The following is a 27,072-nucleotide window of genomic DNA, read 5'->3' as shown; positions in this document are numbered from 1 at the left end:
GTGGTTAATTCTGGGCCTTCAGAATTGGTGTTTTCAGGGTAAGCTGGTATTTTGACAATACTCTGGCCTGTCCCCTGCCTGGCTGCACCCCTGGTGCTTCTGTCACTGACAAGGTAAGGCCAGGCTTAGTAAGTCATCCGCAAAATAAAGTCTCTTTTAAACTCTACTTTTAACAGCAGAGAGAAAGCTGTTTAAGCGAAGCAAGGCTGAAGGGCGCTCGCCCGGGCCCTGCGACTCCTCAGCTCACCCACGTGAAGAACGGGCCTGTGGCACGGCCTGGATGGTGACACTCGGGCTCAGCCATAGCTGCTTCAGGCATTCAGGCGGTGGCGGTGGGCTCAGTGCAGCGCGGTTCGGGTTTTACAGAGGCTGCTGCCACGGCAGCGGCTGTGTTCCACCTGGGCAGGGTGGATCAGCAGGACCAGAGCGCGGCTCTGCTCCGGCACCGAGCAGCTGAGAGCATCTGAACCACGTGGGTGTTCAGAGAACGCAGCTACCGAGTGTCACCATCCCTGCTTGGATCTTTTTACTGGTTACAAGAACATTTGATTTGATGTTCTACAAGGCAAAAAAAACCCCAAAAAACCAAAAAACAATCAGTCAGATGACCCTTCATTCACTGAACAAAAACATTTTTATTGAATTAACAGGATTTACAAGAAATGTGTTTTTGTCTGCAACAATGTTTATTGCACTAAAAAGAATCCATAAATAACATTTCAGGACAATCAATGAACCAAATGAAAATATTGGAGAGGATGACTGTACAATTTAAAAAATTTTCCCCAGGTAAGGAAGCTTTTAATATAAGACAAAAGCTCATTTAAAAAAGAAAGTAGTAGTTGTCACATCCCTGATTTTTTCTGTGGCGTGGTACAGCTGGTTGGCAAGCTGGTTAGACAACACTATTACTTTCGCTGGGCCATGTTTTATAAAATGCAGTTTACCTAGGATTTCAAAACCTGTGAAAAGTTTGCTTAGAGATTTTGATCTTTAAGAAAGTCCAAGTATTTTCCCTCTAATTTCTGTGAAAATGAGTAGTAAATCTAAAGTAGTAATGCGTTAAAGTAAAAAGGCAACTCAGATGCCACTTTCCCGAAGCCCTCTGTTTAGACTGATGAAATTTGCTTCTGCCTGGCTACAGCACTGGGTGTTACTGAAACGGAACAGGAGCAGCCTTCTGTACATTAAAGCTGTAAACAAAGAGCAGACCTCTCTCAGGAGAGGGATACAAAATCCCGAGGGAAACGCACTGAAATACTCATTTGGATTTTAACAATGTTTTAAATCCAGGACTTTATTTCATATAGTTGCATCTCTTGCCCTTTAAAAATATATATAGTCAGCTTCTTAATAATACAGCTGACTGCTAGAAAAAAAGATACCAGGATCAAGTGTCTGATTAAATCCGCGCTAGTTTTCAGAATAATAAACTAGTTCTTGTATGGAAAAAGATTAACAAACATTTTTCATTTTTATAAACAACACTTAACAGATGTAGAAAAATATTCAAGAGGATAATAACAAAGGTGCAACATTAACAAAAATAAGCTGCCTTTTCAACAACAGCATTTTTTCATAGTTTTAAGTGTGAAAAACTTAAAGCTCTTAGTGTCCTCATAGAAGTCTTTTTAATAGAGTTGTTAGCTTAAAGATTCTTGCCGTGCTGCTGGGCATACCACTGCTGCCTCTGCTTGCGATGCTCCAGCTCGGTGAGGAGGGCCTGCCTGTACGCTTCGTACAGCTTCACAATCCGTTCCAGTTCTTTCATGAAGAGCAGCTTCAGCATTCCCTGGTACGTGTCCAGGTCCGCCAGCTGGAAGAGCTCCCACTTCAGAATGTGATCGTATCTGTTTTGATAGAAAAGATGATTATCTACGTGCCGCTGCAAGCAAATACACAGCGTTTTCTGCTTTTTCTTAAAAACTGGCCTCACAGTTGTATACAGCCCCCGATCAGATTTCTAGCAAGCTGCATTAGCATGTTTTACGTGCATAAAGAAGGTATTTACACCAAAAGACAGGGAGCACGTCTCAAAGCAAGTTGGAGAAATGTCACTTACAGCTGAACTGCAGAATCACTCCTCATACGCACAGATAAACTCCAACTAAAGACCCTATTAACCAGTTACAATAAACCAATACAAAACACGCATTTTGGAAGCATTGAAACAGCACCTACATTCACAACCAGCCTCCAAGTTTTTGCAGCAAAACACCTTTAAAACTTGGAGTAACACAGAAAAAAAAATGCATTATTTCAACAGCTTGCCCTAATACTCCCCAGCAGGTGCTTCCCAGCAGGCAGAATACTGCCAGCCTTCCCTCACGCATTCTTGTTTTCACAGCATTCTTCCTCTAGCCCTAACACTCTCAGTTAGCAGCAATAACCTAGGGCAGTGTGTCTCTAACTGTGGGTCACGAAGGACCCTGCAGGACCACAAAAGGGGGTGTTAGATGTTGGTGCGGACTGAGGGAGGGGGCAAGTCCAATTAGGCTGTAATTAATGGCTGCGAGTACTCACACCAGTAAGGGATGTCCTAACTGCTAGTTGCTATCAGCAGCGATCTGTGGGCTGGGGGGAGCAGGGGGGTGTCAAGGGCGTGACACAAGCACAAACAGCTAGAAAACAACCGTGTTCTTACTTCCCATATGGGAAAGGAAACAAAAAAAAGAGCTGCTGTGGATGTGGGACACGAGACACGTGCCGAGGCCCCGAAGCACACCAGTGCCACCCTGAACTCCTTCAGGAACATCTAACCTAGCTCCCCACGCGAGATGGAAACAAGCTCAGCTTGGAATCAGGGAAGTCACCCAATTACTGTTGTATTTCCTCCAGCTTCCACCAGCTACCAGGAGTGGCTGGCTGAGCAAGGGGAAGTGTAACAGCTCGGGTCACCAAAGCACCATCCACACTGTCAACACTTTTTCCTTGATAAGGGAAGTGGACGCCCATCAGTGGGGCAGGATGCGAAAGCTCACAAAGAAACTACCACCTGGTGCACGAAGGGGGCTGTGCACAGATGGGCTTTGGGAAGCCACGCTCACCTCCCTCCATGGCAGCAGGGGGGAGCACATTAAAACAAACCGCAAACAGAAGCAGAAGTGCGATGTCAATCCATAAGGTGGGAAAAACAACGAACAAGGAAAGCTGCTGGAGCATCACTGACGCCAACACTCCCAGGTTAAAGAGTTGCTGGCAAAGTACATCTCATGTTTTGTTGGGTAGGTCTTCTGCTCGCCTGCCCAACATTCAGCTCTGCTTTTCTTAATAAATCTGCAACACTGTCAGTGCTGGGTTTTTTTATTTTTACTTTTTAATATGGAGCAATTCTGAATTGCTGTTTATACTCCAAACTTTTTTCAGTTTCCAAAACACATAAACATAACCCTATGTTCACACTTTTGGGCTATCCCAGCTGCTGCGGCTGGCCAGGTACAAACTTCATGTGAGATTAGCCTCTTCAAGCCTCCCTTGTCTCTCTAGCAAGAGCTGAAAAAGCTTCCCGAAGGCTGCATTTTATGTCATAACTGCCAAACCACTCTTGTGGCTCATCAAGGCTATGCCATTTCTCCTGCAAGTCATTTTCACAATCAGAACTGGCACTCTCAGGGAACAGATAGCTGCTCAGATGGAGTCCAGTTTCATAACACATGTCTGTTCAATCGTACGTTAGTCAGTGACTCGCTTTCAGGTCACAAATTCTTCAAAGCTAGTGCTGACAATCTTTTATACCAAACACATGGTTCAACATTTCCTATATTTAATAATATTTATCTTTATACATAAGCTATCCAAAGTATTCAAGAAAGCAAGCATTTTTTCCCATTACTTTGTTTTTAATGGACGACTTTTTGTGCCAGTAGTAGGGGAAAAGTTTCAAGAAGGTTTCAAGAGATCCTAGGAGGGAAGAAAAAAAAAAAAAAAGTGTTTCTAACAAAGTTTTTCAACAAACTCATGGTAATTCTACAGGTCTCTGGCTCATGGCCAGATGTCCAGTACTACCACCACACTCTGTGGGGGAACAGCTGCAGGACAGTATTAAGCAGGAGACACTGACGTTTAGGATGTTCTTCAAGGAGGTGCTAATTGAAATAATTCAGGAAAACCCCAAGACTTTGGGCCAACAGCAAGACAGCTGGTTTGGTGAGCACCTCCCCAGACATCAGTCCAGGCTCCCAAGCCCAAATGATCACCGACTGGGATCTGGCTCGTGTCGGTCAGCACATCAGTCAAGCATTAGCAGCCCACAGTGCAGACCCACCCGCATATGCTTAAAGTAGTACAAGGACTTCAGAGAGCTGGGTACATAACCTGGGCTTCAAATAAACAGGCTTCTCTCTTTGATGGTTGCTTTCCACCTCCGCGTGATAACTGGAGAAGTCTGGCAGGGTGACACGAGCTAGCAGCCATGAAGAGACCTGCCTGGTTCAGGAGCAGACATGCTTCCCAAGGCTCACCAGGAACAAGGGACGCAGAAACAACGTGTAGTATCACAGGCTCATAGAACAGACCCATAGAATCATCTAGGTTGGAAAAGACCTTTAAGATCATCAAGTCCAGCCATTAACCCACCAGTGCCATGGCCACCACTAAACCATGCCTCTAAGACAGACCCATCGAATCATCTAGGTTGGAAAAGATCTTTAAGATCAGTTGCATGATGCAACTGTACGCACAGGTCTTGTTAGTGAGGATCTGGGCTAACCTGAGCCTACCTATTCTTGGACAGACTTGTGTGAGAGAATTTCAAGAGTATCACCCCAAAAAGAGCAGGAGTGTTCATGCTGCGCCTGGGAAGGGGACCTGAGCAGCACCCAGTGTCCTGGCATGGGCCTGGATGGCTCTGGGAAACAATACAGAATTTCCTAAGAAAGGTGAGGAAATCCCAATTCCCCAACCTGGTTTTAATCTTGATTTTGTTTGATCCAAGTCTTGCTCTACAACAGACATTTTGATGCTGCTTTATTTTGATAAGGAAGGCCTTGATATTGTGACATCGTCACTGCAATACCCCCCACCTCCTGCTTTTCCCTAGTACTTCTAAACATACACAATTCATTTGCAATCTAATTTTCTTAAATTGGAAATAGGAAGGTGACTACTATAGTTATTAAAGGAATAGAAGAAACTCATGGAATAGACAGAATTAGTTGAGCCAGGTGAATTACATGAGAAAATATATTCACTTGAATGGAGGCTAAAGCCAAAATATCAGTACATCCATGCAAATAAACTGCACTACATATTGAAAGGATATACTCAGAAGGCTGTATGCATCAGAGAAGCACCAAGATGTGCAGATGACTACCAAAGATGCTTTTGAGGAATTTTAAGAAATTAAATAACCACAGCTTCTACAAACTTCCTAAATAACAGCTGCTATATTGATGTTATCCCAAGTTTTGACAGGGTTGCACTGCTAAAATCACTTTTCCCAAAAAAAACCCAAATTGCATCTGTATGTCAATGCAGAGATCAAACTCCAAAGAGCGGCAAGACTGCAAGCTGCTGCTTTTGAAGGTTTGCCAAGTACAAGTGCACTCGATTCCTGAGTTGATGTGAACGCCACCTTTCCATCTCTGCTCCCTTCCCACTCCTCATGAACCGAATTCAATTACAGCAGGATTTCCCCTGGCTTGCCCTGTGCTGATGTGTCCTTTCAAATGTTCTGGGTTAATGGCGTTTATTAAAAGACATTCTGCAGCAAGGCCGATTCCCAGTGGAAGGACTGTTTCTTACTCAGGTGGCAATACAAGCAGGAAAGAAAACAAAGCTCCATCACATGCAATAACATGTTTGCAGGTTTTTCGGGGCCTGCAGCTTTTTTTTTTTTTTAAAGCATCACCACAGATTGCTAAACCCTTGGTGGTTCCTTAGCTCTTTGAAGCTGTCAGCGCTGATAGTTTCTCAAGAAAAGCAGCACATCAGGATTACTTTTCAGTGTGAGTTTCATTTCACCTGCTAAGAGCAGTGTTGAATGGGGGAAGAAGTCTAATTAAAGATTAAGCCATCGGCAGCGCCTCAGTGGGAATGGACTCATTCAAATCCAAAAGACTGTAAGTCTAGGAATGCCCAACCACAGAGATGCACAGAGAAACAGAGCATGGAGTACCAGTACCTGACCTAGACTCCCCAGGCGTTTTTAAGAAGGGCAACTAGTCACAGAGCCAGAAATCAAAAGGAAAAAGCACATTATTACAGAATTCCTGCAGAGCACAAAGCCTTCCCTCCTGCGTAAGAAAGCAGGAGCTCACCAGACAGAACATGCAGCTGGAATACCCAGTCTCCAGTGCTCCTCCCAGCACGAAGCAAGTATTTAATATAAAACAGGACGCTTGCAGCTCAGGAGACACTGACCTGCCCCAAGTATTTACAGCCTACTGGTTAGGGCTGAGAGAAGAAAGTCCTGGCTTCAGATTCTTGCTCAAAAAGAGTCAGGGGAAGAATCAACCACGGTCTCTCATATAAGGCAGGCATTTTTGGTCTGCACCCTTGCAGTCCCGTATGTGCTGTCTGGCATTCTGTAGAAACACTTCCCAGACCGGTCTACGTGACTTGGAAAGTGGAGAAACATTGGATTTTAGAGCCTAGCAAAGGAGTCTTGACTCCACTGTGCTGAGATTCTGACAGCTACACTTACACTCTCAAAACAAACCTTGCCCCTGCCAGGAGAGAGGGGAAAAGGATACTTCAAAGTATCACAAATACCTTGACACTGGAAATTGTTACTTCAAGTCATTAACTAGACATCAAAGGCTCTTCACTGGGTAGCGAGCCAAATTATCTTCTTTTCTACCAGAACAGTTTGAACAATTTTTCATTAATAGGGAAGCATTATGGCTAGTACCTACAAAACTCTCAATTAGACTTTTCCAGTGGCCAGAATTATTATCCTTTAGAGAAACTCTTCAAAACAAAAGCTAACATTATCTATATTTGCTATCACCACCTACTTTTCTCAACAAAACAACTGGCCTTTAGTCAGCTAAATCAAGCTACAGCATCAGGGGTAAGTAAGAAATCGTAACAAAATACACCATAATGATTTCAGTGCAAAACTGTACTGATAAGCAACATATTTTTACAGCAAACTTCAAACAGCAGATTGCAAAAGGTACTCCTCTACTACTACTACTATGATGAAAGCATTCTGCCCAATCACTTTCATTTTTGCACCAGAACATGGGAGGACATTGATACAGTTCTCATACTCAGCTTTTGGACAATACTACCGAAGAACTTACAAGCATTACTGGATGTTTTTCTCAAGCTTTAAGGGAGTTTTTTTGGCAACAGAGGTTTATTATTAAAATTATATTGAAAATGTACAAGTGATCCTGGTATTAATAACTGTGAAAATTATTTACCAATTGTTCCTTAAGAAGCCCTCAAGATGAGGTGATACTAAGCCAGCTGCTACCACTCTTCTTCACTTGTCCAATATAATAGTAGCATAAACCAGAATTTACTTCCTCACAGAAGCATTTGAGAATTACGACAATATTCCTATTACCCCCAGCATTACTGTGACAGAAACCTAAAAGGAGGATACTGGAAAATACATCATTTTTGATCCCTCTGAACAATGTAAATTCTGTTCAAACAGCTTGAATGAGTAAAATGTGTTTTTTGTTTTGGTTTTTGTTTTAATTTGGCTCAGCCTACTAGATACAAAGAAATTCCTGATAAATTGTTTAAATTGCCTTAAATTTGTTTCTCAAGTTTCAAGAGAAGTACCAACAGGAGTTCATACAACACAGGCTGAAATATTTCAGATGACATTGTCTGGATGAGCCAAAGACCTAAATAAAGAAATGCAGCTGCAGCCAGAACCCAAAAGTATTTCTAGGAAACAAGTCCTCCCATAGGTTACAGGAACTTAGTATGTCCCTGTTGCCTGAATGTCCTGGTGGATTTTAGGCCAATTTAAATTTTTATAGGCTGCTGGCGAGCCCAGTAGCCACAAGAAGTAATAAACCCCATTCAAATTATAGTTACTAGATAGTTTTTTTTTTAGTGGAAGTCACTGAACATCACATACAGCCTGAATTTGCAAGTACAGACTGACCTGCTTGTTTGCCTGTACACTTGTTTCTCCATGTTCTCCTTATCATAAGTACATTATTTCATAATTATCAAAACACATCTCCATTTTTTACTGCTTTTCTATTTAGTGTTACTATTCTGCAGAACTGCACCCATTAGAAAAATGTAATGTTTCATTATGTTGACTCAAATCTTTTCTCGAAGGAGACTCCCTGTTCCTATAGCATTGTTTCTTCAAAAAAATGACTTTTTACTACCGTTTAGGTTGTTTTTTTTAATTCAAGTTCTTAATAGAAATATACATTTCAGTCTGCATCTTAATTGTGAAGGAGAATTTGTGTGTCTTTTTAAAAAAGCAGTAAGATATACATTAAAGAGCTAACACCCTGGAAGTATTTCACATATTTTATAAGCATATGGTACCATTCTCACAAATACACTGAAAGTAAACCACATCCTCAACCTGCACGTCACAAACTGCAAGAAGTACTGTGATGATTTTGTGCAATGCCTAATACAAAGCAAACTAATGCAATGAACACTTGGTATAATTTCCTTGCATGCTGTCAGCAACAGTTTCTATACAATTAAGAAATAAATACCAGCTAGAGTTCTACTTTCAGTCATCAAAATTCATTTGTTTTCCTTCTAAGCCATGTATTCATAGTGCAAAATGCAGGGGGGGGGGACAAAAAAAAAAAAAGCAAGCTCACTTTACAGGGGCCCTGGCATAGACCTGCAGCCAGTCTGGAATCTCTGCTGTGTGGTAGGGGTTTGCAGGGACAAGGAGAGGCTGGCTTCTCTCAGCTTGCTGAGGCTGGTAAGTCACTGGGGGAGGCTGGTCGTAACGGGGAACACTGTACAAAGGAAGACAAAGTCTGTAATCTCCATGCAGTAAGTTAGACATACTGATATTATTAAATTGTTAACATTAATACACAGATTAATAGGCGCAAAGGCTGACGATGCAACCACGCATGTAGTGTTGCCTTGGCAGGCCTATACTGAGAGCAATTTTCTGTTGCTATTTTTGTGCTTCACTCTGATCACAACCCTTAAGTGTTGTAGCTATCTGTTAGCACGCTGTAAAATTCACCTCAGACCTATTCACCTAGTTTCTGCTATGGGGACATTAAAGCAGAATAAAAAATGCTATCTGTTCTTAAAATACTAAGAAGGAAAGTATTGATTCAGCCAAATAACCCACCATTTAGTATGTTAGAACAAATACATTCAGGCAGCAGCTGATAAGAGTTATTCCATTTATTACAAAGGATATCCTCCTGTGTTTACTTTTTCTGCCACACATTAAACAACTTCCCCTTCCTGGGTAACAGCAAAGTAGACTGAGTAGCAGAAATTAACCGTTAGATTTGGTGTATACTAGTCTTACTTTACCTTTAAATTACAAGTAGCTAAAATACCAATTTTCATTCTAGACAAGACTTAATTCATGTTTCAGATGGTACATGTATTTACTCAGACAGTCACCGGGAACATCAGATCAGGTTTCTTTTCAGTCTACAAATCAATTCTGTTCACAGCAACTCTGTTGTTTTACTGACAGTTGATGAGAACCTGCTTTGTTTTAGTGAGTTAGGAACAATACCCTGCTTCTAAACTTAAGACAGTAAGATGAGACAAAACCCCAACAATTACAACTTCTTCTGCAAATCTTAGGTCAAAGTAAAGCTTACTCCTAAAAATACAAAGTTTTTGGCACGTTATATAGGAGGCAAAAACAGTTTAAAAAGTTGAACTGGATTAAGAAAAAAATCAATCACAGAAGAGAAGGTGGATATCTTACCTGGGAGCACAAGGATGTTTATATTGAGCTGTTTTATTGATGTGATCTACATAATACACTCCAAATGCTGCTGACTCAACTCTCTCCCATCCTGGAGGCAGTCCCTCACGTTCGAGTGGATGGCTCCAGTGAGTTGTATTAGTGTTGTGATCTATATAGTATTTCCTTCCTCTAATAGTCCAGTCCACTGACCAGCCAGGAGGAAGAGGTAAATCTTCAGAACTATGATTTGTTAAGTTTCCTAGAGATGTAGCAGCAACTCTACCGATGCCTGAAAAAAGGGAAAGCAACATTTAGCTAAACTGGTAATACCCAAAGCCAACATTATGTACGAAGTCAACTTCCCCCCACACCACGAGGCGCTCTACGAACTTTGAACAATACTGTGGCATTTATGGCATATGCACTTGTACGTTAGTAAAAAAGCGCCATCAAGTCAAAACAGATATTCCCTTTTAAGCCTCACTTGTTTTGCTCTCGTCCAACTCCAGATTCAATAGACAGCTTCATTTACTGACAGTTAGAGCATCCTTGCTTTTTTGATTAGAGACATGTATTAGCATACAGAACAGGGATGAAGTTGTTACTGTCTCAAGTTGCTGAGCAGAGAGGGCTGGCGTAAGATTACAAATGTTAAAAGCTTTACAGAAATGACAGCTTCTGTTAATATGCTATTACAGCTGCATCAAAACCATTTATCTACAAAAAACCTACAGCTATTTCTTTTTCTAGTTACAGTCAGAAATTACAACTATCTAGAAAAATTGCTGAATACCACCAAAGCCTTTCAGATATACCAGTCAACAACAGTAAGAGGACCAGGTAAACCAAGAGAGGATGGACGAGAAAGGCTGGCACTATGCCGCACTGACCATCACTACTGCAGTGCGTGTAACCATGGCCAAAAAGTGTCATCAGTAACAAGAGAAAACAGAAAAGCTGGATCCACACAGGATCCTGCACCAACCCTTTGCTGAACACAGTCATCCTGCTCACGCTGAAGTCGATGTTGCTATGTCTTCTTTCCTAAAACTACCCACGCTTGTTAGACTAACTCGCTTATGTGCACTGCTGGGTGGGACAGTCAGGCCTTCTGAATGCAAACCAGACAAGACTTCTTGTTTGGAGCGAGCCACAAAATCTCCTCATCTCTTCTCCACATCCCCACCACCCTCTTCCTCCCTCCCACAGATCTCAGAAGGAAGTTCTGTTGTCTAGTAGGCTGAATGTCTGCTTGTCTACATCTTGCTCTTCTCTAAATGCGAGCACATATGCTTCACAATGCTGAAGAGGCACGTGTAAAAAAATGTAATTTCCAGCTTTTCCTGATGATGTGGGCTGCACTAGCAGACGGGTTTCTCCAGCAAGAGAACTAAAGCCTAGGTTAGGTGTATTGGCAGTAGGAGAGCTGACAGGATCAGTAATTGACTGAGTTCCCACCTCTGTCCTGGAAACAGAGCACAGTTAGGATTTACCACTGAATAGCTGGCTTAAGAGATTATTCACTAGAATTTAAAAATGTGATTTGTTGAAACATACACACAGTTTTCACATTTTAAAAATTTGCATGACAGATGCTGAGGGATGTACTGAAGAACCATAATTCCAATTTCACCTTTTCCTTCCCTCTATATACTATGGATACTTTGGAAGCTAGTTGAAATAAAAGCCATAATAATTACAGAAAACTAAAAAAACCCACCTCAAACCCCAAAACAATAAACCCCCCAAACCCCAACCACAAAAAACAAGTGACATTAACTATTTTGTAGGTCTCCTTCCATTCCTTGGAAGCCTATTACCTACTGGATGCGGTGGTCCAAATTCAACTCTCTTTAAAATCCTTTTAAGTAGTTACCTTCAGTTACTCACAGTTCTACAGTTAAATGGCCTTCAGAAAGAAATTCAAATTATCTTCCCATCTCACAAATGCATCTATTCAATCACAGTATTCATCAGAGTTTGGGTGTTACTGCTTCCAATAGCCAGAAGAAGGGGTATGGGGGCCACTTTTTCCACTTTCTTAGAAGTCAGAAAGTGACTCCATCACAAGCGCCACATTTACTGCCTGAGGAATACACCTTTTCCTTCTGTTTATCAGAAATATCATTTTTGTGTGATCATTTTTGGAGAGAGGGGAAGGGAAAGGCAGAGTCTACCTCATCTAAAGCATACTATTAAAACCAAGAGGTTTCAGGTATGGTCATTGACTCAAAAAGACAACAGTAATACAACAATTTTGCTGCTATTTCAGTATTTCTCAGCAGTTTCATATTCCGGTTGCTGACAAAGGCAACAGTCCTTTTCAACAACACTTACACAATACAACAAGCCAGCCAGGGGATATAACGTATTTTAAGCATTAGTTTACATATTAAACAACAGACTAAAAACAGGAGAGCTGTTATTCTAATACAAGACAGTAGTCATCAACGATAAAGTAATGGGAAGGCTCCAAAGTAACTGAATAAAAAAATAAATTTAAAAAAATCATCTCAAGCTTCCTCCAGAGTACTGTTCCTTAAACCTTTTGTGCTCATCTACAAATCTTTTTCTAGCCCGTCATGTTCTGAACTATTCAGCCTTAAAAGGATTTCCTCCTGTACAGTACTTACCTATGTGCTACCTATTTATACCTATAAAGTGGATGGTTGTGTCCACATGACAGCCCCCACCTCTCATTAGGATTAAGCAACCTAGACCATTACTCCTAGTGAGAAGAAACATCCTGGAGGCTTCCTGACCTTTAGCAGTACTGGGGCAGGGAAACTATTTCAGCCTCTAGCTACACTTATGTCACTGGTTGCTTTCATTCCAATGACAAAACATTTAAACTTCTTGAGAATACTGCACTTCAGATAAACAAATTCAGTATTTTCTCCAATAAACTAGACTACTGTGTTGTAATTTCATGTACGTATAAATAGTGACTATTAAATCACCACTACCAGAAAATCTGAAGACAGAAACTTAACTGGGGGAAAGAATTTTCACAAAGGCATAGGCATATTTTTGTTTATTGTTAAAACTAGCATGTGTCTGTATTTCTGTTACAGTTCCTCCTTCTTAACTTGTAGCATGATTCCAGCAGCAAATACATACATATACAGTCCTTGGGGTAAAGGTTAATGCCTTCAAACCTTTGCAAGTTGGTATTAAAAGTTGCACAAGCCATTTACAGCAGCAGTTCTCTTGACACAATGTCTATCCATCTCTTCATACAAAAGCCTGAGAAAACTGGGAGATGGACTTGGGTAATGAGGGAAACCAAAATCTAGATTACACAGAGAAATCATCTAGAAAGCAGGCTAAAAAGCAATGCTGCACCCAACGGAAAGGTAACACTGCCAGTTCTGCGTTTGCGCAGCCATTTAATCCTAGCTAACTGGCTTCTCCCAATGCCAGTTTATTTCTTTATTTATTTCCAAGATGCATAGAACAAAAATAATACCAGACCACAAATACATTATATATTCCTGTTGCCATTTTGAATTCATAGATGAAGCAGCAGAGCCATACTGTTAAGATAAACTTACACAGCTGTATCACTTACCAGTTCTGCACACTGTTCCAAGCCTCTACAACTAGCAGACTCTAATTATGAAATCAAAGCCCAGATTTATAAACTGACAGTCACAAATACTACAGGTTGTAGACTATCACGTATAGTCTCTTAATTTTCTCCTTAAAATTGCAGATCATATTGAAACATTCCGTATGCTGGAAGCTGTTGGGTAACACTCAGCTTCCTACAACCACCAACCCACTATGGCATTCAAATCAACATTAGTACAATTTAGACATTTGTTTATACAACTGGGGTTACTACAGATCAAAAGAAATCACGTATTGGTTTTCCTTATAAAACTCAGCAGATGCTTCCTTCAAGGGAGAGTGGGTACACATGTAAGAGAAATAGCTCCTGCTGTGATTTTGAGCAATAGGATGAAAACTGACTTTCATATACATACACCTGTAAGTATCATTAATAAGACTGAACAACGCTCGGAAGAGTAAATTCATATGTGATCTTTTCCAAAGTATAAACCAAAAAAGAAAGTTACAATACAGCCTAAACCCATCCATTGTGAACACTACCTTTTCTGTGTCATATTGCCCAAGTACAATATTCTGCTGCATTTAAATTTCAGGTAAGGGTTTGGCCCTAAAGCATGTTCATAGCAGCCCAAAGCTTCATATAGGATTTTACAGCACACATCAAGGATATTCCCTGAGTCACAGGTACCAAATTTACATAGCACCATGCAAACTATCTACAGAAAAAACCACAAACTTAAAACCTGAACCATTTTTATCAGAACATCAAGCGTAAAACCTGCGATTTTCCTGTTGATGGAGGATATGATCTCTCCTATAGGACAAGCAAAAACAGCCTAGTCAAACCAGTTTGCTCTAACTATGCAGGGTATTCTTGCTCACATGCTGTTTTATCTATGACAAGACAGAAATTCTCCTTCCTGTTTTCTCAAGGAACACAGTTGTTTAAATTATTTGCTTTTTCCAAATGTAAAAAGTCTCCTCCTCTCTGCTTAAGGATGAGCACAGTTCTTTATAACCTCCCAAGTGGCACTATCAAATGCCAAGAATGGTCAACAATGAATTTAAACATATGCAATTGTAAATCCTTTTCACGTTTCTTCTTTAGAACTTGTTTAGTCTCATTTGTTAATTCTGTTTCATAACGGTATATGTTTGGGGTATTTTTTGGTTCAGCTGTTGCTTTTAAGGAACATCAATACTGAACATGATCTGTGGCTTTGCTTCTTCCTTCTCTTGCAAAACATAGGATCTTCAGTTTAAGGTCTTGAATTAATTGCCAATCAGGCCAAGAGGCATTCCATGCTGTTCCAAAGCAAAAGAAAATCCTGCTCAATGCAGTCTGCTGGCTTAAGAGTATGTTCTTTACACTTCGAAAAAAGTGCAAAGGAACAGCAACCACTTATTACCAGTATTAACCAGATTTAAAATACCCGGAATTTTAAGGCCAGGCCCCATATTCAGTCTTACTCTCTAAACACCTTTAAGAATAGGATGTCCTAATGCCAGAACTCAAACTAACTTTGAGCACCACATTCCAGTGCATTATAATGTATTGGTACAAAAACTTCCTTCATTTAACATTCTTCTCTTAAAATGTACCTTAAGGTAATAACATCACAGACATGCAAAATATGTAGTATCTTTGTCAATCAAGGAAGTTCTGTTTGGTTTGTTCCATTAGTATGGAACAAAGAAAACTAAGTGATAATGTGTTAAGTGCTTTCACACCCCAATGAAGGGGTTTTATTGTAAAGGCACTCTGCCTGGAAAGAAATCCAAGTTCTTAAGAGAAAGGTTTCCAGGTGAGCAAAGGGCAGTTCTTCTGTCTGCCTGGTAGAAAGCACAGGAGAAAATCACCAGAGCAGACCAGCATAAAGGGAAAAGAGTAAAAACAATGAAGAGAAAAGCCTCACTTCATTTATTAGATACAGTGCTGATGTAGGCAGAGAAGTTTGAGAGCCTATGAACTCCCCACAACTAGCTCCAACCAAATTTCAAAGTGTTGAAGAACAAATCTAGCCAACCAAAAGGCCTTAATATTGTCTTTCATTAGGTCAATTGTCTTGAGAGCCTTTTTCCAGGATGCCAAAATCCTCTCCCTTCCCCTCATCAAACCAGGATGAATAACAGAGAAGATGAACAAACTGTTTAATTTTAAGGGAGTAAGTAATAATAAAATACCAAAAAAGTTGCAATAACTATCCTGTTTAGCTAGGTCTGCAGGTTCTAGGCCTTCCTAACCCATTCCAAAGCATCCAAAGGTACTTCTGAGCATCAGTACCTTGTTTGTCAGAGGGAACGCGGCATTCCAAGTAAGCCTAATTTCACAAATAGGAAGTGACAGGAAGGATTTTGAAAGCCTCCAAATGTCTGCTACAAAGAAATTACTGCAACATCAGCACAAAAGAAGAAAAGGGCAGGAACTGCCCTTTGTTTAAAAATTAGTAAAGTGTACACACCTAAAAAGACAAGCCCTTCTACTTTAGCTCTAAATAGGTTTCATTTAATAATTTGTATGCATTTATTTTGCTCTTGTATTAAACACGAATACCAGTTTGCAGTTTTTAAGGGGTACAATTCAACACAAGATGAACCTACTTTCATTAAAGTGCACTGGATTCTCTGTTCACAGGACGAATTGTTTTTCTCCTCTGTCACTGTCACAGTCAACCGCTTACAGTCCACCACCAGAAAGTCCTTTTACACTGTGATTTTAATCTCAGCAATTTTCATATACACATAAGAATTTTTTAGCTTACCGCTCAAACAGGTACAAATAACTCTGAGGTCTTGGTTACAAGTTAGTTCCAATCTATACTGTAGATATAACTTCAACCACAGACCTCCCCAAACCTTTAACCTAGAAGAGAGGAAAGAAATGTCGAGGAAAGACAGGTAAAGTCTCTTAGAATTAAGTTTGAAATTGGACACTAAAAATAAATTTTCAAGAAATGCCACAGAGGTAGCTAAACATACAAAACTAGGAAAATTCTGAACTGAAGACATTTTTCAGGAAAACTGACAGCACTAGACTGCTAATTAAAAACAAATCTAACGAAAGAAAAGGACACGGTAGAGTTGAATCACACCAAGAGAGGAATCATGACTTCAAGGAGAAATGCCTATGAAAGAACATATTAATGCTGTCAACATCAACTGTCGAGAAAAATCATGGGGCTTTGAATATGAAGATGTCAGTAAGAACAAGTTTTGAACTCCTCTCCAAATTTTAAAGAGGAGAATCTTGATTTTGAACGACAGCTGAAATTCACATGCACCTCTTCACTTGCAGACCACTGCTTCTCAAAAGTCATCTGTTGTAACCAATGCTAAATGAAGTATCACTCACCAACTGCAAGCATATCTTGTGTTCATTGGGCAACATTTCTGTAGCAATCAAACCATAAGAGAACTGACTGCAGGGACCTACTGAGGGAGGGTGGGAGAGGAGGAAAAGGGCAGAAAGCAGCATTTGCAGATTCTAGCTAATAAACAAGCTTGTATGTTGAAATGTAGGTATTAGGCAATTGTGTCAATTAACTCTATGAACAATTCTGATTAGGTGAAACATTTAGAAACAACAATGGAGATGTGTAAGGAAAAAGTAATTTAGACAAAGACAATGAAAATAAAAGGCCTGCCTCAGTCCTCTGGAAACACAGGACAAAAGGAACTAGAAATTACAGGAAGATTGGTGTAGCTGAAGGAAAACACTGTAGATTTGAAAACAATGGATGGTTCAATAAAAAGATGCTTAATGGTGAGATGAAGGAAGTTAGAAATTCTAATGCTTTCCTACTTTTGGCCATTTAATTCTTTTACTCAGAAAAATTAACAGCAATTCTTGAAAAGATGTACGAAAATTAAGGTCATAGGTCAATATTCTTACTGCAGTGAAACTGAAAGAGGAATTTAAGAGTTCATATTCCATGCAGAGATGAAAGAAAAAAAACTTAAGAGGAAAAGGAAGACACTTTGGCATACAAAAGGTTCACCTTTTTTTGTCTCTCCCTACAAATGCATGAGATTGAATACATGCCCATTACAAAATGTGTAGAATTTGTTCAAACTATTCAATGTAAAAACAGGAGAGGGAATGACAAAGACCAAACAAACATCAGCAGCTCCTTTGTGATTTCCAGTGGCTAAGGGGGCATGTAGACAAATGGGTGTGGGTGTGTGTGCAGAAAAAGTCTTCTTAGAAAGAAATCCATGTTGCTACAATTGAGAAGAATAGGACTGTAAAGCCCTACTTTCAGCTTGTTCAAAAATTTACTAGATTTAAATCCACTTTCAAGCTAACAGCTAGAGCTCCATTTCCACTTAAAGTTTCAATTCAACACAGCAGCAGTACCATTTCTTGAAGTCTTCCTCAGCACACACAGTACTTTTGAATGTTAAATTGATGGGTTGGTTTATGAAATACTCCCCTCCTGCCTCTCCTCCCTCCACTATCCAAGCACACACTAACAAGTCCTCATTATCTGGACCAGGTAAACGTTTAATGACTGCAGGGTGAACAACAACTGACAGAGATGGAGGGCTTTCATGCAAAATCTAGGTAGATCAGATGTATTGAATTAGCAAAGTAAATGAGGATTAAAGCAGCAATTCTTAAAACTTAGTATTTTCATAATTTATTCGCTGACAGCAGTTAACACTAGCATTACTCTTCTATCACTTTTCATTGAAATGTTTGTGTAATAAAAAACCCACAAAGCATTGGCAGGTTATAATTCCATACGCAAGGCCAGCAGCCTTAAATGTTGACGTTCTAGCAAATTTATTTTTCTAGATAGGAGATTTATTTTACTAGAGACTACTTACTTACTATTTTGTTTATAGATTACAAGTAATGATGAACTAACAACATATTTCATATTGAAGGTACATTATTAACAGGTCTGAAACGTTTGTTTTGAACTCCTCCTTGAGTATATATATATATATATATATATATACACACTACAAAAATACTCACTGCTTGAACACAGCCGAATTTATTACTTTTAAGGTCAGCTATCTATGGCCAATACTGTAATCCCAGACTTTTTATTACACCAAGGCACATTGCACCAAAGAACTATTCTTTGGTGTTATCACCAACAGAATCAAATATTTCAAAAAAAGTAGTATTTAATGGATTCCTCTCTTTTATGTTGTTCTTCCTTTAGAAAAAAAAGTTCCAGCGAAACTGAGGGGGGAAATAGGCATATTTACAAACAATATTAGAAGCTAGAAGACAAAAAAAATAGTCAAGGACTAAGAAGTCAATTTGCACACTAACTATACATCAATTTGCTAATTACACCAAGCAGTCATTCCTCTCTGACTATTTATAAAATTAATTTAATTGAGGTCAAATTAACACAGTAAAATTAAATAACAACACTACGATAGTTAAAATATAACAACAACAATAATAATAAACTAAAATGGCAATGTTATAACTTAGAGCTGCTGCTTATTCCCTACATCATGAGAAGAGTAATGTCTCTTCATGAATAAAATGCTTTGCTAGCTAGAGCAACTCATTCACCTTGCATAGAGGAGTTGCATGTATGTTTGGCATTAAAAAACCTACTTGCTCAACCTCACCCCATTCACTTAATAAATAAATCCTGGTTTAAGTATATTTTTCCTTTCTGAATATATGTGATCAGATTCTTAATTCTAAGAAATGTGAACACACAGTGTACTGAGATCACAGAAACGTCATTAGAAAGAAGCTCTGTCCTACACTGGGTAACTCCTAAAAACATGACCCTGATCATCCAGATATACCTCTGCACCTGAAGTCTTATAAAAAAGATGTTTTTAAAAAAGCAACAACTAATACTTACCTGAAGTGTGCCTTCCATGGTTCTGTGACATCCTCTGGAAGAGATCACTGTTGTGTTCGTAATACCTGTAGTCCTCATGAACGCGATCATTTAACTGACGTCTCCTCTGGGCATCATAAAAATGATCATAGTAGTAACAACGGGCACCAGCATCTCCATTTTCCAAAACAGAATTGGCTTCTGTTAAAAAGGACTGGGAGGAAGAGCCATATTCCCTAGGGACATCAGCTAAACTTCTTGCAAGATAGGAAAGTGCAGAGAGTCTGTTGCTTTCACGTCTCATTATTTCATGAGGTGGCCTCTGCACTGGGGTTCGAAGAAAACTCTGGTTTCTGGAAACAATTCCATCTCCACCAGCAGCATAGGCAGAAGAAGTCGAGTCAGGAGGACAGATATCAGTTCGTCTTGGAATGGTTGGACCGTGACGGATAAATGAAGGCATTAGATCTGATATATAGCATAAAAGAGAAGTAAGAACTTCGGCTATACTTACACATAAATTATTTGGCTAGCCACAATACTGATTTTACACCACGGAATTCAGGAAATTCAATGGCTAGAATCCCTTTAAGTCACCTCTAATGCAAATACAAGTATAATGGTAACGCTGCAGTTTGTACTGGTGCAACAGAAACCACCCTCCACCAGCAACAAACTTGCCAAAACAGCACAGTTCTGCCAGTATGGCTGCATCTACAATAAACAAACCAACCAACCCAAACCCCATCAAAAACCACATGAACAAAAAAAAACCCCAAACCACCCACACTTTACTGTGGGCACCTCTGCTAGGCTTTGTATCTCTCTACTAGAAGAGTCAAGAAAATCCAAGTATCCTGGCTACTATTCTACCACTTCATTGGGACCGCTGTCCTTACAAACTCAGAACAATCGAAGATGTTAATTCGCCACGCTCACAGGAATCCATGACAGAATCAGGAACAGAATTCATACTTTCCCCACTAATCACAAAGCTCAGCCAGCAAAGCGCTGTCACTCTGCACACATTCTCAAATTATCATGAAGTTATGCACTTTCTCCTTCACCCAAGGGGAGTTTTTTGCATACCAGCACTGATGCCTATTCATACTGTTTCAGTGCGTCCCTCCAGTAAGGGATATGTTAATCCTCTCCCTACTACTGCCTTCAACGTGATGTAAGTCAGTAGCTTCCCTCCAGGTGAGCTAACGCAATTATGACTTTCATTTAGAAGGAAGTTATGTCTATTATTAGTAACTTTTTATTAATAAACTCTTATTACTTAGGGTGAAAATAATGTGTCATTAGTAAACTTATAACGATCGCTGCAAAGCTGCCATGCTATAGTCGGTCATCACATCACAGCGAACAGCATAAATGTGTAAAAGGTGTTAACCCCTTAGACAGGCCTACAGCTTAATACGAAAAAAAACCTTGATTTTTTTTTTTTAAGGCCTAATTCAATTCAATCAAACTACTAAATGATTTTGCCTGTTGACTGTAGAACCAGCTGTTCATGCAGCAAGTACTTCCAGGAATGCTGCATACCTGCTCCTGCCAGCAAAGTTCTCTGGTTGTGATCTCCAAGCTAATCCTGCAATTATAGCATAACGCATTTGTCTCAGGTTGTTCTCAACGATTAACAAGAAGAAACCTAAGCACACATTCAGCGTGTATTTGCTAGCATTGCGTACAGTCCTAGCGCAACCAGGGCTGTGGCATTAGTGTCAGGTTAACCACGCAAAGATCAGTGCATCCAAGGGACATAGCGGTGACTTCATCACGTTGATTCATGGTTAAGAACTGGAGCAGTTGCTTCTGCAGGGATTTTAAGCAACTGTCTCATACAGTTATCTCATCTTCCAAGCACACACCTTTTGGCAGTGCACACAGCTTACATCGGGAAAACAACCACTGACTTCTGGAAAGAGAGAGATGCTCTGTTCTGTTCCCCTGAACGGTACCTGTCCGGGGACCACCTTAACCCCTGACCTGCTGAAACTGAGCAACCGCTGCTGAGAAAAGTAATAAAACAAGCAAGTTTGTTTACCGTCAGCACCTGGCAGTACACTACGCACAGGGCTCCCTGTTAAGTTTCCCCTCCCTTCCAGGCTGAGCCTCCCTCCACCGGCTCCCGGGTCTCACAACAGAAATGCCCCCCCCCGCCCGCCAACCGCCCCGCAGGGAACGCCCGCAGCCGCCAAGGCCCCTGGGGCCCGCCGCACCACAGCCGCAGCACACAAAGGCCGCGGCCCCCCGCAGGCCTCGGGCTTGGCACCCTCGGCCCGTCCCCCGGCCCGCCGAGCCCGTCCCCGAAACTCACTGCGGAGCAGAGGGCTGGTCTCCTTCTTCACGTACTTGCCCTGCACCTCGCCCGGCTTGGAGAGCTCCGTCCGCGTCTTCTTCCGCGACAGCATCCCACCTCCCGGTCCGCTCCCACCGCCCGCATGCCCGGCGCCGCTCCCCGCTCCGCAGGGCAGGGCCCGGCCGCCCCGGCCCCCTCAGGCGCGGCGGCGGCTGCTCCGCGCCCGCACGGCCGCGCCCGGGGCGGCGGGCGCCCAGCGCTGAGGGGAGGCAGCGGGGCCGGCGCGCGGGGGCTTGTGGGAACGCGGCCTCCGCCCTCCGGGGAAGGCCGCGGGCAGGCAAGGGGCGGGCGCGCGCTGTCACAGCGCCCCCGCGCGGCGGGGAGGGCGCAAGGCGCAGGGCCGTTAGGCGGGAAGGGGGGAGGGCCGCGCCGCGCCTCGCCTCAGGGGCCGGGCGGCTGCCTCTCCCCGCGGGGGCAGCGGGCCCCCTCACCCGGCTAGGCTGGGGTCCGGCACGGCACCGCCGCCTCGCTGGCAGCGGAGGGTCGGGCCCCGGAGGGGCTCGGTGAGGGACGGCGGTGGGCCCCGTGCTCCTCGCCGGGACCCGCCCCCTGCCCGCAGAGTTCTCGAAGTTAAGCAGGAAAGGCACACGCCGAGAAGCCCTCGGTATTCCCGTACAAAGCTTAAAAATACTTACTCTTCGGTTGAGGGTGGGGTGTGCTTGAAAACAAGCTGTGTGTTTGCTGCCTGTCAGGTTTTTACATTTCAGTCCATTTTGACTTTAATAATGTTAGAAACAACTTTTAGTAGCTGCCAAGCTGTCATAATTATAGCTTTGTGGATGCATTTGATGAATTTGCAGATGATACTTGAAGCACCTACACCTTCCGTGGGAAGATACTGAAATACTTCCATGCCGAATGAAAAACAAAGATGCCACTAGGGATCATACAGTAATTTATTTTTTTTTTCTTTTACATTCATTATAAATAACATGTAAGTTGGTTCATCTTTCAGTTTTACATGATGTTGTAAGGACAACATACTACACCAGAACAAAACAAACTCAATAGAAAAAAATAAACAATTTTTTTCATTTATACAGCAGTCTTGTGTCATGAAGTGACAGCATCTGACACCAGACGGGAGACTTAACAGGTAAATGATGGAAAACCTGAGAGACAGTGATGTCATTTGCTAAAAGTAAACAAAAGGATTTTACTCCAGATCCAGACTGTTCCCTGCTCTATCTTACATACAATCTGGCTAAAAATCAAATACTGCAATATTTTTTTTTCCCAATCGGAATTCAAAGAATTCCATTTTCCTTGTATTTAAAGTGGTAATTGGAGAATGTGCAGCAATGTACACTTTTAAATAATTCTAAATTGACAATTAGCTCTTCAACTGTGTGAATTTAATACACACGAATTTAACTTTGGGTCTCTTCCAGAACTCCCAACAAGAGATATCTATGTGCCTTTATTTTCACAGTGATTCATAAAGCAAGGGCTGAAAACATTTAAAACACCTTCTGGTAATAAAGTAGTTAATACCTTAATTGGCAAGACCTGTTGTATGAATGAGGCCTAGAAATCCAGTGACTTTTGACTGGTACAATAGCATTAAATACTTTGGTATCTTTAAAATGCCTGTACTGCATAGGAGACACATTCATGCAAAAAAGACCACTAATGCTTAATAACTTACACGTTTATATGCTTATTTTCAGTAGCCTAGACTTCGTAAAACTAGCTGCTTCTCTTCTGAGCTGACACAATGAACCAATAAGCAACACGACACTCGTTTGTAAGCAGCATTACCTTTCTCTGTGTTCCCCCCATTTGCGAAGGGATTGTCCTGAATTGTCCTGTAGCAACAAAAACAGTACAGTACGGAAAGGTTCTGGAATATGTAATTACAAAAGGCACTTCTGAGAATTAATTCACACAAATATTCCAGTGAAATTGGAGTTTTGTCTAAAAACATTTCCCAAACATTTTCCTCCTTTTCCTCCTACTCTTTCCTGTGGTTAGGTTAGTTTTCTGAAGCTAAGAGTGAAAGAAAAGTAGAGCAAGGTAGGAGAAGGGTGAGAAAGAGAGAAGTCAAAGTCCCTTTTCTCTGTTTCTCCCTTTTGTTCCAACATCTGGGCTCCCTTTTTGGTACTGTGCTCTAGAAATGTCTGTATGTTTGGTTTACAACAGCCTGGTAACTAGCAGGAGATTAAAAGAACTATTTAAGTAGTCTAGCCTTTAAAACTGAGTGATGAAATTGCACAATAGTTTAAGTGAAGTACTCATTCTTTCTGTTCAGTGTTCAAACTTTGGTCACGGATGGAGCATTGGCAGTAAACCTAGTTCAAGATACGAAGTAGTATTAAAATGTGCTAGCTAGTAATATTTTTCCAAATACTGTTCATCTGAACCTCATTTACATTGTTTCCTGGAAGTATTTTGAAACTGCTGATTTCTGTAACATAGACATGGTTTTAGGGTGTGTTCAGTTACCGTATTGCGAACACACAGCCCCAGTGCCCACACATAGAGGTTTATTATAACTGATAACATTTACTGATTCATACTAAAAGAAACAAGATCTCCCTACTTCAGATTTTTAAAAGCTCTGATTTACATCAATGCAGTTCGTCAATTTGACACATTTCAAATTTGTGGAAAAAATTTTGCAGTCTCTGAAAAACAGGGTATGTAAATCCCTGAATTTGAGATTACTTAGAAAAATACCCAGTATAGGCATTTAGAATAGCAGTGAAATAATTTATAAGGACTTTGTGGTACTCCAACATGTTGTTCTTAGGTGATTTTATTTCCATTTCCACTATGTTGCTTGCATAAAGCAATGAGAGAGGAGGAGAGGAGGTCACACCCTGTATGTCTAGTCCCTCAACCCTCCAAAGTCACTAAGTAACCACGTAGACATAGATAGCATCCCCTACAGCCACATGCTAATCAGTACTGCGTGAAAGTCTTTTCCTGTAGGTTACTCCACAGCTTGTAGGCAGTATTATCCCATTTTCTGGGGGACTTTTGGCTCATTGCAAATGCTGTCAGAATTGCCACCTTGCTAGCAGCCTTGGAGACAAAATATCTCACCATCTTCCTCTGTGTTTTCAATTCATGCATATTTAAGGAGCCCCAGTTTCAAGTATTGCCAGTACGGCCCCTTTCACCAGTTTTATTTACATTGTTCGAATGTATCTTACTGGTCTGATGGAGGCAAGGCAGTGGCAGGGCATTTAGACTATTTGCACTAATAGTTTATATACAAGCATTTCAGCATGCAAAGTCTTATTCAACTGCTTTTGTGTCGGACCCCTCTCAGTCTTGAAGGTGTTGCAGAAAGCTTGCATTTCCCCAGCTGCATCGACTGCTTAAGTAGGAGGTACCGCCTGTCATTACCAACCTTGAAGCTGTTCAACCTTCATGACTACAGCACTTCTGCATGTTGGTCTAGGAGTACTAAGGTAATATTCATCCAAATATGATTTGGTTTATCCTGCTTTTCCTAATGCATATTTATCTTCACCAATTGACATGAATCTCCACATGTACAATGTTGAAGGAAGCTAATTTAGGCTATTACTCCCTGAGTACTTCATATTCACATTGAATATGTTTCTTCACAATTAATTACAAACTTAGATTCTGTACTAGGATCTACTACTACAAAAGCCTTTCCAAATTATCACTTGGGTCAAAACGAACACTGCACTAATGACAAAGGTCCATGTTTGTGAGGCCTAATGACAGGATTTCACAAAATCATTCAAGTCCCCCTCTTCATTCTTCTACCAGTTGTTTAATAAACTCCACTGCTTTACTGAATTTACAAATTACATAAACAGAATTCACATTTCACTTCTGTTCAGTGACTCTTCCTTATATAACATTTCTACACACAAAATAATTAAGGCCTCTGTAATTTTTAAGTTGTCTGGCAGCACAGCTTTAAAAAAAAAAAAAAAAGTAGTAGTCTCTATTTGCCATCAGGGAAACTTCTTCAGATGAAATACTGTTACACTTAGTTGGAGGCAGTGGTCTATTTATGTATTTTTAAGAAAATCTTTTTTCTGAGCTCTGAAGAGAAACAGCCATGAAGAATAACCCAGAAGCCTAATGCATCAAGTGGAGCATATTGCTTTACAGAAACCACAACCAGTTTGCAGGACACAGACTGTATCAGGAAAGTCTTGCTTTCAATAGCAATTACACTGCTAGTGTTGAAGACTGACCTATCAATATTACTAGGTTTGGACCATGAAGTATTCCAGAAAGCCGAAAATATTTTGAAGTTTTGAATTCAGTAAGGTAAGTTTGCATTAGACCTTGGCTTCAATCTAGATAGGAATAATCGATTCAGTACAGTAAATTCAGAATTTATACTTTAAATTAAAACCAAAGTATCAAAATAAGTTAACCTAGAAAAACATATGTCTTTTTTTACACAGTGAAGATTACTTTTAGGCAAAACTTAGCAGAAAAATAGTTTGGGAATAAACAAAATTCTTCTTTTGGCAGTGTCCAGTTTGGGATTTAGCTCTGTCCTCTCCTTGGAGGCACCTGTTAACTAAAATTCATCAGTACAAAAAGGCAACACAGTGAAAAGCTGAAATATTAACATTTCAGTAAAGTGCATGGGTCTGTGGCATATTTAATGGCTTTGCTATGACCTTATCTCGGATGCTGAATTAAACGATGGGGATGCCAGGTTCTTTACTATTCTATTGAGGTTGGCAATTTTTTCTTCTAGTAAATAGTTTTTCCTTTCAGCAGTTTTCTGCCGCTGTTCTGTCATCTCCAAAGCCTTCAGCAGTTGTGCATTCTCAACATAGAGATCCTTGACCATTGCATCTGCTTTAGTGTTCTTTGAAAGCTGAATTGTGAATAGAACATTAATTACTCCACAAATTAAAAGCAAAAAAACCCAAAACAAACAAGCAAAACAAAATTAAAAGCAAAAACAGTGCTGGGAAAGTAGTTGAATGTGTTTATTGTAAGTGAAATATCAAAGGAAGATAACCCAGCCATTTTTTCTTATTTTCCTTTGTTAAAAACCTGTATGTTTGTGGAGTCATCATAGATACTATGAATATTTTGAAACTGGTAAGACTTTCTAAGGAGATTAGGCAGATGACAGAGGGCTTCAAATGAGTCTTGTCAGATGAGTACTGCTTTATAGCGTTTGTACTCTAAGGATAAATCTAGTTCACAATAGAATCCACAAGCCCAGTGATCCCATAGAGATACTTCCTCCAAGGTTTGGACTATCAGCACCTCCTAAAAAATTGGGGAGCATAGCCTAGCACTTGTCTACATGCTTTTGGGAACAGCCCTTTGGCAGGAGGCCCTGTCAGTATAGCACTTCCTTAACATAGAAGAGGAAACCGTACCTCAGTAGAAAACAGACATTGTTACCATATCATGCCTAAGTGCTCAAAAGCCACCTTTTCCTCCACTACTGAGGACTTCTGAAGGTGGCAGACAGTAAATTCAGAATTTATACTTTAAATTAA

The 27,072-nt window shown here is 40.7% G+C and overlaps 2 protein-coding genes across 7 annotated transcripts in view; both read right to left on the bottom strand.

The window, feature by feature from the left end:
- Positions 1 to 615: 615 nt before the first annotated feature.
- On the bottom strand, positions 616 to 21,847 carry SAV1 (salvador family WW domain containing protein 1). The gene is made up of 5 exons (XM_005231585.4): positions 21,563 to 21,847; positions 19,261 to 19,707; positions 9,857 to 10,127; positions 8,763 to 8,906; positions 616 to 1,850 (listed from the first exon to the last, which is right to left on the bottom strand). Exons 1-5 carry the CDS (start codon positions 21,654 to 21,656, stop codon positions 1,649 to 1,651), a joined length of 1,158 nt encoding a protein of 385 aa, XP_005231642.4. The 5' UTR covers positions 21,657 to 21,847; the 3' UTR covers positions 616 to 1,648.
- Positions 21,848 to 22,482: 635 nt separating this feature from the next.
- Positions 22,483 to 27,072, bottom strand: part of NIN (ninein) — a 65,542-nt gene continuing 60,952 nt past the window's right edge. For all 6 annotated transcript variants that reach the window (XM_055811339.1, XM_055811333.1, XM_027778529.2 and 3 more), the window contains one exon: positions 22,483 to 26,432. In XM_055811339.1, the coding sequence (XP_055667314.1) occupies positions 26,223 to 26,432 (210 nt within the window). In that variant the 3' untranslated portion in view covers positions 22,483 to 26,222. The remainder of the gene's footprint in view (positions 26,433 to 27,072) is intronic.

This window comes from Falco peregrinus, chromosome 1 (genome assembly GCF_023634155.1).
Source record: "Falco peregrinus isolate bFalPer1 chromosome 1, bFalPer1.pri, whole genome shotgun sequence".
Lineage (NCBI taxonomy): Eukaryota > Metazoa > Chordata > Aves > Falconiformes > Falconidae > Falco > Falco peregrinus.
This window is presented reverse-complemented; position numbering and strand designations above follow the sequence as displayed.